General features: G+C 52.8%; 1 protein-coding gene across 1 annotated transcript in view; it reads left to right on the top strand.

Moving 5' to 3' along the window:
- Positions 1-262: 262 nt before the first annotated feature.
- LOC140404722 (phospholipid scramblase 2-like) overlaps positions 263-12,812 on the top strand; it is a 49,024-nt gene continuing 36,474 nt past the window's right edge. Inside the window, exons 1-2 of the mRNA XM_072493404.1 lie at positions 263-452; positions 11,337-11,417. Coding sequence (XP_072349505.1) covers positions 11,405-11,417 — 13 coding nt within the window. The 5' untranslated portion in view covers positions 263-452; positions 11,337-11,404. The remainder of the gene's footprint in view (positions 453-11,336; positions 11,418-12,812) is intronic.

Below are 12,812 nucleotides of genomic sequence, written 5' to 3'. Positions count from 1 at the left end.
CGGCTATCTGTTCGACCGTCCTTTCTTCGCTTATCTTAATGTCCCCTTCGCAGGCTCTGCCGTGTCTTTGCAGAATTGCTCCCCTGCCAATCACCTTTTAACTTGAGTTACAGGCGTGGTATGAATGCTGTGGGCCTGAGGTGGGTAGCAGTGCCAAGTGCAGACGTGTCTCCAATCTACAGTTCAGACGCATGGGGCGGCAGGAATTTTCTTCAAGGGAAACATCTGTTTGCAATCCAGTGTGTTTGAGGTTGAGGCCACACCTAACCCTGTCCGTCAGGCTGTGCTGCCGGCAGAGGAGACAAAGGCCAGGAATGCTCGCAACCGGGGATTTGAGAGGCGAGGTTGAGGGAAGGGAGTGGGAAGAGTTGTTATTAACTCCCGGGCAGCCGACGCGAGGCATCGGAGGAGGCTTGTAAATCTGGCCACTGATTTAGCTGGAGCCGAGGGTGGTGAGTACGGGGGGGGGGGGTTTGTTGGGATGGTAGGATCTGCGAACACTGTAACTTCCCCCCGGCCCCTGCTACCCGCTGGGATCACTGCGTCCTTCCAGACCCCACCCACCATTAGCATCCACACCGCGTCTTCAGCTCCCACGGGACCCTCAGCTCCTAAAACCCTCCGTTCACCTCGCCCCCCCCCCAAAACCCTCTGCCCATCTCTCTCTGTCGCTTTCTCTCTCTCTCCTCATAGTATTTACAGTGCACAAGGGGACCATTCGGCCCATCGAGTATGTGCCGGCCCTTGGAAAGAGCACCCCACTTAAGCCCAGGCTTCCACCTTATCCCCACGACCCGGTAACCCAAGGGGCTGGTTTAGCACAGTGGGCTAAATCGCTGGCTTTGAAAGCAGACTCAGGCAGGCCGGCAGCACGGTTCAATTCCCGTACCAGCCTCCCCGAACAGGCGCCGGAATGTGGCGACTAGGGGCTTTTCACAGTAACTTCATTTGAAGCCTACTTGTGATCATAAACTATTATTATTATTAACCAAGGGGCAATTTATCACGGCCAATCCACCTAACCTGCTCACCTTTGGACTGCGGGAGGAAACCGGAGCACCCGGAGGAAACCCACGCACACACGGGGAGGATTTGCAGACTCCGCACAGACAGTGACCCAAGCCGAGAATTGAACCTGGGGACCCGGGTGCTGCGAAGCAACTGTGCTAACCACTGTGCTACCGTGCTGCTTCTCTCTCTGGCTCTCTGAATCGTTCGCTGCATTTGTTTTTTTGTCCATCTTTTAGTTTTTAATATTCGAAACGGGTATCTTCCCGCTGCAGGCCTCGCCGCCGCACCCCCCCACACTCCCCCCTCTCGCACCCGATCACCTGTCTTTCGCTCTGAAAGTTGCCACTTTTTGTTGCAGTTTCTACAGCGGTGCGGACTCGATGGGCCGAATGGCCTCTGTCTGCTCTGCAAATTCTATGAAGCCTGTGTCGCTCTGGCAGAGTCCCGCTCCTTCACTGCTTTTAAAATAAATTTAGAGTGCCCAATTCATTCTTTCCATTTCAGGGGCAATTTAGCGCGGCCGATCCACCTACCCTGCTCAGCTTTGGGTTGTGGGGGCGAAACCCACGCAGACACGGGGAGAACGTGCAAACTCCACACGGACAGTGACCCAGAGCCGGGATCGAACCCGGGACCTCGGCGCCGCGAGACCGCAGGGCGAACCCACTGCGCCACCCTGCTGCCCACCATTAGATTTTCATTGAATTCGGATTTCACCATCAGCCCTGTTGGGATTTGAACCCCGGGTTCCCAGATGTTGAGCAGGGTCTCTGGATTACTGGCCCCGGGACAATACCTCTGCGTCACTGCCTCCCCCTGGGACAAAGGAAACTTAACTGGCCAACCCGGCCCCCGCGGTGCCCACCGGGCACGGGAAGCCAGAGGCGAGCCGGTGGGCACCTCACCCTCCCTCGCCAAGGCCCCAAGGCCGCAAACGTAGCCACGTTTGAGGGGTCGGACCACCCCTATGACTGCTCACTGTCTGAATCTGTCAATGGCAACTTTGCCAGGCCCAGGAATACTCCCCCCCCCCCCCCCCCCCCCCCCCCCACCAATCTGCCCAGGCATCAGATGGTCAGTTATCTACAGGTGCGAGGCAGCATGGTTTTGTGAAGGGGAGGTCGTGTCTCACTAACTTGATAGAGTTTTTCGAAAAGGTCACAAAGATGATTGATGCAGGTAGGGCAGTGGATGTTGTCTATATGGACTCCAGTAAGGCCTTTGAGAAGGTCCCTCATGGTAGGCTAGTACAAAAGGTGAAGTCACACGGGATCAGGGGTGAGCTGGCAAGGTGGATACAGAACTGGCTAGGTCATAGAAGGTAGAGAGTAGCAATGGAAGGATGCTTTTCTAATTGGAGGGCTGTGACCAGTGGTGTTCCACAGGGATCAGTGCTGGGACCTTTGCTGTTTGTAGTATAAAATGATTTGGAGGAAAATGTAACTGGTCTGATTAGTAAGTTTGCAGACGACACAAAGGTTGGTGGAATTGCGGATAGCGATGAGGACTGTCAGAGGATTTAGATTGTTTGGAGACTTGGGCGGAGAGATGGCAGATGGAGTTTAATCCGGACAAATGTGAGGTAATGCATTTTGGAAGGTTTAATGCAGGTAGGGAATATACAGTGAATGGTACAACCCTCAAGAGTATTGACAGTCAGAAAGATCTAGGTGTACAGGTCCACAGGTCACTGAAAGGGGCGACACAGGTGGAGAAGGTAGTCAAGAAGGTATACGGCCTGCTTGCCTTCATTGGCCGGGGCATTGAGTATAAGAATTGGCAAGTCATGTTGCAGCTGTATAGAACCTTAGTTAGGCCACACTTGGAGTATAGTGTTCAATTCTGGTTGCCACACTACCAGAAGGATGTAGAGGCTTTAGAGAGGGTGCAGAAGAGATTTACCAAAATGTTGCCTGGTATGGAGGGCATTAGCTATGAGGAGTGGTTGAATAAACTCGGTTTGTTCTCACTGGAACGACGGAGGTTGAGGGGCGACCTGATAGAGGTCTACAAAATTATGAGGGGCATAGACAGAGTGGACAGTCGAAGGCTTTTCCCCAGGGTAGAGGTGTCAATTACTAGGGGGCATAGGTTTAAGATGCGAGGGACAAGGTTTAGAGTAGATGTACGAGGCAAGTTTGTTTACACAGAGGGTAGTGGGTGCCTGGAACTTGCTGCCGGAGGAGGTGGTGGAAGCAGGGACGATAGTGACATTTAAGGGGCATCTTGACAAATACATGAATAGGATGGGAATAGAGGGATACGGACCCAGGAAGTGTGGAAGATTGTAGTTTAGTCGGGCAGCATGGTCGGCACGGGCTTGGAGGGCCGAAGGGCCTGTTCCTGTGCTGTACTTTTCTTTGTTCTTTGTTCAATGTACACAGTGAAACACTGCCCTTCACCTGTGTACCATAGAAACCCCTACAGTGTAGAAGGAGGCCATTCGGTCCATCGAGTCTGCACCAACCCTCGGAAGGGGCACCCATACCCTTTAAACAGACTTGCGGGGGATAAGGCGGAGACAGTGGCATTGAGGAGGTCGACCTTGCCTCATAATAAAAAAGCAAATTACGGCGGATGCTGGAATCCGAAACAAAAACAGCGAATGCTGGGCATTCTCAGCAGGCCTGTCAGCATCTGTGGAGGGAGAACATGAAGAAGTAGGAGCAGGAGTAGGCCCTCGGGCCTGCTCCGCCATTCAGTGAGATCACGGCTGATCTCTTGTGGACTCAGCTCCACTTTCCGGCCCGGACACCATCACCCTTAATCCCTTTATTCTTCAAAAATCTATCTTGTCGTTATCTTGAAAACATGCTTCACTGGGCAGGGAAGGGAGCTAACGATTCGGGCCTGGGTGACTCTTTGTCAAAGCCGACCTTTTGTTAGGCCGACCTGGTCTTGTCTGCACGTTTATCCCGTAGTGGAGTCTAGGAGTCAAATTAGAACTCCCAACACCTACTGCCCAAGGTGTGGGGGTGAAGAACAGACCGTGAGGGCGGGGGATTGGTCGCTGTGCAACTGAATGTTGCGCTGAGTCAGTGCCCTCGGGAGCAAAATGGATATGATTAATCCAGGGCTTGCATGCAAGAAGTTTAAAACAAAAACACATTTCTTCTGTATAACTGGATCAGGCTGACTCAAAGGAGCCCTTTTCTGTTTGACCTCACAAGGCGTCAGTGCTCCCATCTGAACTGAATTGGAAACCAAGGGAGCGTCTCCAAATTCCAGCCACCAGGCCCTAAGGGATCGTCTCTGAATCCTAGCATTCTCATGCTGCCTTGCCTGGGTCTCCTGTGTTCCACTGGGCTCGTTCAAAACTGTCTCCTGGTTTTGCCCCCCTGGTCGCCCAATGCTGCCCTTCCCACTGCCCACGCCGACCTCCAATCTGGCGCCGCCTCGGTGATAAGAATTAATCTCCTCGCGCTCAATCCCCTCCGTGACCTTGTCCATTCCACTGTCCCCATGCGTCTTCTGTGGCCCACTGTTGTAATATTGTGGGGCGCTCGGGTGGTCATTGCCCCCCCCCACCCCCAGGGACGGGAAGCCCCGTTCTAGGATTTGCACGCTGGCTATCGTGGGGGGGGGGGGTCAAATGTGAAAATGTTGGCCGGTAGCATTGCTGCCTCACGGCGCCGAGGTCCCGGGTTCGATCCCGGCTCTGGGCCACTGTCCGTGTGGGGTTTGCACATTCTCCCCGTGCCTGCGGGGGTTTCGCCCCCCACAACCCGAAAGATGTGCAGGGTAGGTGGATTGGCCGCGCTAAATTGCCCCTCCATTGGAAAAAAATGAATTGGGTACTCTAAATTTTTTTAGGCTGTGGGGGCGAAACCCACGCAGACACGGGGAGAATGTGCAGACTCCACACGGACAGCGACCCAAAGCCGGGATCGAACCCGGGACCTCGGCGGCGTGAGGCAGCAGTGCTAACCACTGCGCCACCGTGCTGCCCGGGTACTCCAAATTTAAAACAAAAAAGAAAATGTTGGCCGGGCGCGATGATTGGCGGGCGGGTATCGATGGGGACACCGAGCGATTGGTGCAAAACGTCCAGGCGCGCCGGGAATTTCCGAACCTGCCATGGTCAGCACCTCGCCACCCGTGGAAATGGCCAGGTGGTCCATGGATCCGCCTCCATTTGGATTTTACTGGACCGTTTGATGGGCTCCATGTCCAAGTGGCTGGTGGTTTTCAGGATTTCTTCCACGACGTCCAAAGCTACTGTCGAGAAGCTCGGGGGATCTTTTCGTACCCCCCACCCCCCCGGGCGTCCGGAGGTGCTGGTTACGGTCAATGGGACTCCTTTCACCAGCGACGAGTTTGCCGTTTGTAGCCCACTGGGATGGCCACGTCCCGATTACAAAATGGACACTTGCAAAGACTGCTGGGAAAATTGGACAATGCTAAGAAACAAGCAGGTGCAAGCTCTGTCTGTTGATTAGGACCTTAAACGCTCAGACAGGACAGAAACTACCAAACGATTTACATACTAATGGGCCATCTCCGGGGACAAAAGGGAAACATTTAGATACACAATGTTAGGACAGACTCCCCGGCGCCAGAAGAAGCTAAGACAAAGCTGACTGACAGTCACCAGGACACGCCCAGCCATCAGGGAACCACCCCTCTATTGGAGGAAAATCGATACGGATGATTGGGAAAGACCCAGTTAGTTGAGGCCAAGTTCAAGGCCCGCCCAAAAGAGCGCAAAGCCCTTTTGGGTATAAAAGGTATCCCCCAAGGGAGAACGCCCTCCTTTGGCGAATCGAGCCATTGATCAGTATTTGGTTCTGAACCTTGTGGTGGTGTCGAAAGATACCAGGCGACTCTTGAGCAAACGTGATTAAATAGAGCCAAATTAAGAACCAACCAAAGGTTAGCAACACGTTTTGATGGGGCGCAATGGCATTCGGCGCATCCTTCATCCAATGGACTCGCAGAGAGGGTAGTCCGCACTTTTAACGCGGTTTGACGAAGCTGTCGACCGGGTCGATGGACCCCCCATGAGGACCAGGGGGAAACAACCATTGACCTCTTCTACCCCCCCCCCCCTCCCCCCGCTCCGGAAAGGGGTGGGGACCAACCACTCGTGGCTCGTTAAGACAGGGCCTAGTGCGGCCCATCCTCCCAGCGAGGCCTGCACTGCGAGTGAGGTGGTGTACTGGGCCTGCAACCACACACATGTAAATAAAGCTACCTCCGTTAACAGGAGCTTCCTTATGAGTTGCTATACCCTCCGAGAGCTCTGTGGCGGCGCCACATCCTGGGCTCCTCGGTGTTCCCGATTTCCGTGTCTCCAACACGGCCGATCGTAAGAATTTACAGTGGCAGAAGGAGGCATCGGCCCATCAAGTCTGCACCGGCCCTTGGAAAGAGCGCCCTACCTAAGCCAACATCTCTACTCTATCCCCGTAACCCCACCCAACCTTATTGGGCACCAAGGGCAATTTATCATGGCCTTTCCACCCAACCTGCACATCTTTGGGCTGTGGGAGGAAACCGGAGCACCCGGAGGAAACCCACGCAGACACGGGGAGGACGTGCAGACTCCACACAGACAGTGACCCGAGCCGGAATCGAACCTGGGACCCTGGCGCTGCGAAGCCAAAATGCTATCCACTTGTGCCCACAATAGGAGCAGGAGGAGGCCATTCATCCCTCAAAAGATGCTCTGCTATACAATGGCTGATCGAGTTGAGGTCTGAATTCCTCTCTGCACCCCCCCCCCCCCACCGCCCCAGGGGGGCCCGGCCTATAACTTTTGACCCCTTTATCTATCAAAAAACACCTGTCCAACGCTGACTTGCATGAATTAGGGCAGCACGGTAGCACAGTGGTTAGCACAAATGCTTCACAGCTCCAGGGTCCCAGGTTCGATTCCGGCTTGGGTCACTGTCTGTGCGGAGTCTGCACGTCCTCCCCGTGTGTGCGTGGGTTTCCACCGGGTGATCCGGTTTCCTCCCACAGTCCAAAGATGTGCAGGTTAGGGTGGATTGGCCGTGCTAAATTGCCCATAGTGTCCAAAATTGCCCTTAGTGTAGGGTGGGGTTACTGGGTTATGGGGATAGGGTGGAGGTGTTGACCTTGGGTAGGGCGCTCTTTCCAAGAGCCGGTGCAGACTCGATGGGCCGAATGGCCTCCTTCTGCACTGTAAATTGTATGAATTCAATGACCCAGCCTCTACTGACTAATGACCATCTAGAAAGAACATCTTTCCCCGGTTCTGAAAGGGATCACGGGCGTCATTCTCCGACCCCCCGCCGGGTCGGAGAATGGCCGTTGGCCGCCGTGAATCCCGCCCCCGCCGAAGTCTCCGGTACAGGAGATTGGGCGGGGGCGGGAATCGGGCCGCGCCGGTTGGCGGGACCCCCCGCTCAATTCTCCGGCCCGGTTGAGCCGAAGTCCCGCCCAGAAATTGCCTGTCCCGCCGGCGTAAATCAAAGCTGGTATTTACCGGAGGGACAAGGAGGCGCGGGCCGGCTCCGGGGTCCTGGGGAGGGCGCGGGGCGATCTGACCCCGGGGGGTGCCCCCAAGGTGGCCTGGCCCGCGATCGGGGCCCACCGATCCGCGGGCGGGCCTGTGCCGTGGGGGCACTCTTTCCCTTCCGCCTCCGCCACGGCCTCCACCATGGTGGAGGCGGAAGAGATTCTCCCCACTGCGCATGCGCGGGAAACATGTCAGCGGCCGCTGACGCTCCCGCGCATGCGCCGCATTTCCGCGCCAGCTGGCGGGGCACCAAACGGCATTTCCGCCAGCCGGCGAGGCGGAAATCCCTCCGGCGCCGTCCTAGCCCCTCAATGTTGGGGCTCGGCCCCCAAAGATGCGGAGCCTTCCGCACCTTTGGGCCGGCGGGATGCCCGTCTGATTGGCGCCGTTTTTGGCGCCAGTCGGCGGACATCGCGCCGTTGGGGGAGAATTTCGCCCCTTATTCTTAAGACATATCCTTAAGTTCTCGTTTCCCCCACACCAGGAAACGCCCTCCCCGGTATCCACCATTTTAGGTCTCCTCAGGTTCCTTTCCAATAAGGTCACCTCTCCTTCTTCTCAACTCCGAGGGGTAGAGATCCGTCCGGCTCAACCTTCCCTCGTGGGATAACCCCCTTCGCCCCAGGAATGAGCGCCGTGAACCTTCTCTGAACCTGCCCGAACGCAGTGATACCCTTTTGCAAATAAGGAGACCAAACTGTGCAGAAGTCCGGATATGGTCCCACTGTGTGTTTGATCCAAATCATTCACGTGGGTTATAAGCAGTTGAGACCCCAACACTAATCCCACGTGTTAGTACGCTAGTTACAGCTTGCCAACCCCAAATATGCCCATTTTTCCCTGGCTCTCAGCTTCCTGGTAGCTCTCTAATCCTTTGTCACTGCTACACCACATAATCTTAGCACTTTCAAGTGGCTCTTCAACAAATTGGTGGCATGGTAGACTTGAGTATCTGGACAGAACCTTAGTTAGGCCACACTTGGGGTATCTGTACAGAACCTTAGTTAGGCCACACTTGGGGTATCTGTACAGAACCTTACTTAGGCCACACTTGGGGTATCTGTATAGAACCTTAGTTAGGCCACACTTGGAGCATCTGTATAGAACCTTAGTTAGGCCACACTTGGAGTATCTGTATAGAACCTTAGTTAGGCCACACTTGGAGCATCTGTATAGAACCTTAGTTAGGCCACACTTGGAGCATCTGTATAGAACCTTAGTTAGGCCACACTTGGAGTATCTGTATAGAATCTTAGTTAGGCCACACTTGGAGTATCTGTATAGAACCTTAGTTAGGCCACACTTGGAGCATCTGTATAGAACCTTAGTTAGGCCACACTTGGGATATCTGTATAGAACCTTAGTTAGGCCACACTTGGAGCATCTGTATAGAACCTTAGTTAGGCCACACTTGGAGTATCTGTATAGAACCTTAGTTAGGCCACACTTGGAGTATCTGTATAGAATCTTAGTTAGGCCACACTTGGAGTATCTGTATAGAACCTTAGTTAGGCCACACTTGGAGCATCTGTATAGAACCTTAGTTAGGCCACACTTGGAGTATCTGTATAGTAACTTTGTTAGGCCACACTTGGAGTATCTGTACAGAACCTTAGTTAGGCCACACTTGGAGTATCTGTATAGAACCTTAGTTAGGCCACACTTGGAGTATAGTGTTCAATTCTGGTCGCCACACTACCAGAAGGATGTGGAGGCTTTAGAGAGGGTGCAGAAGTGATTTACCAGAATGTTGCCTGGTATGGAGGGCATTAGCTATGAGGAGCGGTTGAATAAACTTGGTTTGTTCTCGCTGGAACGACGGAGGTTGAGGGGCGACCTGATAGAGGTATACAAAATTATGAGGGGCATAGACAGAGTGGATAGTCAGATGCTTTTCCCCAGGGTAGAGGGATCAATTACTAGGGGGCATAGGTTTAAGGTGAGAGGGGCAAGGTTTAGAGGAGATGGGCAGCACGGTAGCACAAGTGGCTAGCACTGTGGCTTCACAGCGCCAGGGTCCCAGGTTCGATTCCCGGCTTGGGTCACTGTCTGTGCGGAGTCTGCACGTCCTCCCCGTGTCTGCGTGGGTTTCCTCCTGGTGCTCCGGTTTCCTCCCACAGTCCAAAGATGTGCAGGTTAGGGTGGATTGGCCGTGATAAATTGCCCTTGGTGTCCAAAAAGTTCAGATGGGGTTATTGGTTTACAGGGATAGGGTGGAAGTGAGGACTTTAAAGGGTCGGTGCAGACTCGATGGGCCGAATGGCCTCCTTCTGCACTGTATGTTCTATGTCTATGTACGAGGCAAGTTTTTTTTACACAAAGGGTAGTGGGTGCCTGGAACTCGCTGCTGGAAGAGGTGGTGGAAGCAGGGACGATAGTGACGTTTAAGGGGCATCTTGACAAATACATGAATAGGATGGGAATAGAGGGATACGGACCCAGGAAGTGTAGAAGATTGTAGTTTAGTCGGGCAGCATGGTCGGTGCAGGCTTGGAGGGCCGAAGGGCCTGTTCCTGTGCTGTACTTTTCTTTGTTCTTTGTAATGATATGTATGTAGTCAGGATAGTGAAGGATTAATAATTATATCTATGTGTAAATCAAACACTAGAGGGCGTTACTAATTGACTATTTAAGACAGCACCCCAAGGAATTCTGGGAGAAGCTGAAGCGAACATGGAACAGTGAAAGTAGATGAAATGTGTAGCACGAAGTCAAGTCATCGTGTAGTTAGATAGAATATTGAACAATGTAGTAGAGATTCAATATCAGTTGTTTATTATCTATAGCTCAGTAGAGTGTGGAAACTTCATTTAATTAGGAGTGTAATAATAAATTAGTTTTGTTCCAATCTTTGGTTTGGTATATTCTTTGTCAACACCCCATCGGGTCATTCTGGAAGGAAAGACCAAGAATACAACATATGACCAGTCTTGGTAATATAACAGGTAGCACAGTGGTTAGCTCGGTTGCTTCACAGCGCCGCCCGGGTTCAATTCCTGGCTTGGGTGACTGTCTGTGCGGAGTCTGCACGTTCTCCCCGTGTCTGCGTGGGTTTCCTTCGGGCGCTCCGGTTTCCTCCCACAAGTATTGAAAGACGCGCTGTTCGGTGAATTGGACATTCCGAATTCTCTCTCTGTGTACCCGAACAGGCGCCGGAATGTGGCGACTAGGGGCTTTTCACAGGAACTTCATTGCAGTGTTAATGTAAGCCTACTTGTGACAGTGATAAAGATTATTAATCTTAAATGCCTTTTGGAAATCGAAGGGCAGCACATCCACAGGTTCCTCATTTCCCATATTTCTTGATAATTCCTCAGTAAAAGGTAATCCAATATGATTTCAGGGAGCTGTTTGGACACTGCCTGACGCCAGTATCGTCCTACAGATATCCCGCCACACTCTTCTGAATGAGGGATTCTTAAAAACTTTCCTCCAACGCACCTTTTCTTCAGGTCCCAAGGCCTAAATCTCACTATCCTTCACACAGTCCTGTTAATCTGTCGACAACTCTTCGCCCAGAGAGCGGTGGCTGACGGGTCGCGGAATTGATTGGGTTATTTGAGAGAAGAAAGGCATTCGAGAGTTACGGGGGTTACAACAGAACAGTGGGGCAGAGACAACAAACAGAGCCATCAAGATCATTTTGAAAGGTGGAGCAGGATCGATGGGCCGAATGGACTAGACGTGCTCTGACCCGCAGGTCCCCCCATCCCAGTATCTCAGGGTATCTTGCCATGTTCTTCCATAACCGACGGGTTTGCGTTCTCCCCGTGAGCACTTGTCCTGCGCTCTAAATGTGTTTTTGGAGGCTGTTAATCAAACATCTATTCCTCTTTTCCAGGGCTTCACGAACTCTGTCTTCTGGCCGCTGAATGTGTTCTGTGAGTGAAACAAGTCTCAACTGGTCCAATGTCCACGCCAGGTAGCCACTCGGAGATTTGTTCTGTTACTGTCGGTCCTCAAAGTTATCAGTCCATGTATGATCAGCATGTGCTAGAGTCATCGATTGTGAGCTCCCTCGACGCTATCCACATCAAACACTCCCAGGACAGGTACAGCTCGGGGTTAGATACAGAGTAAAGCTCCCTCTACACTGTCCCCATCAAACACTCCCAGGACAGGTACAGCATGGGGTTAGATACGGAGTAAAGCTGCCTCTACACTGTCCCCATCAAACACTCCCAGGACAGGTACAGCACGGGGTTAGATACAGAGTAAAGCTCCCTCTGCACTGTCCCCATCAAACACTCCCAGGACAGGTACAGCACGGGGTTAGATACAGAGAAAAGCTCCCTCTACACTGTCCCCATCAAACACTCCCAGGACAGGTACAGCACAGGGTTAGATACAGAGTAAAGCTCCCTCAACACTGTCCCTTTCAAACACTCCCAGGACAGGTACAGCACGGGGTTAGATACAGAGTAAAGATCCGTCTACACTGTCCCCATCAAACAGTCCCAGGACAGGTACAGCACGGGGTTAGATACAGAGTAAAGTTCACTCTCCGCTGTCCCCATCAAACACTCCCAGGACAGGTACAGCACGGGGTTAGATACAGGGTAAATCTCTCTCTACACTGTCCCCATCAAACACTCCCAGGACAGGTACAGCACGGGGTTAGATACAGAGTAAATCTCCTCTACACTGTCCCCATCAAACCCTCCCAGGACAGGTACAGCACGGGGTTAGATACAGAGTAAAGCTCCCTCTACACTGTCCCCATCAAACACTCCCAGGACAGGTACAGCACGGGGTTAGATACAGAGTAAAGCTCCCTCAACACTGTCCCTTTCAAACACTCCCAGGACAGGTACAGCACGGGGTTAGATACAGAGTAAAGCTCCCTCAACACTGTCCCTTTCAAACACTCCCAGGACAGGTACAGCACGGGGTTAGATACAGAGTAAAGATCCGTCTACACTGTCCCCATCAAACACTCCCAGGACAGGTACAGCACGGGGTTAGATACAGAGTAAATATCCCTCTACACTGTCCCCATCAAACACTCCCAGGACAGGTACAGCACGGGGTTAGATACAGAGTAAAGCTCCCTCTACACTGTCCCCAGCAAACACTCCCAGGACAGGTACAGCACGGGGTTAGATACAGAGTAAAGCTCCCTCTACACTGTCCCCATCAAACACTCCCAGGACAGGTACAGCTCGGAGTTAGATACAGAGTAAAGCTCCCTCTACACTATCCCCATCAAACACTCCCAGGACAGGTACAGCACGGGGTTAGATACAGAGTAAAGCTGCCTCTACACTGTCCCCATCAAACACTCCCAGGACAGGTACAGCTCGGGGTTAGAAACAGA

Source organism: Scyliorhinus torazame, chromosome 31 (genome assembly GCF_047496885.1).
Source record: "Scyliorhinus torazame isolate Kashiwa2021f chromosome 31, sScyTor2.1, whole genome shotgun sequence".
NCBI lineage: Eukaryota > Metazoa > Chordata > Chondrichthyes > Carcharhiniformes > Scyliorhinidae > Scyliorhinus > Scyliorhinus torazame.
The sequence above is the reverse complement of the archived record's forward strand: the minus strand, read 5'-3'. Positions and strand labels throughout refer to the sequence as shown.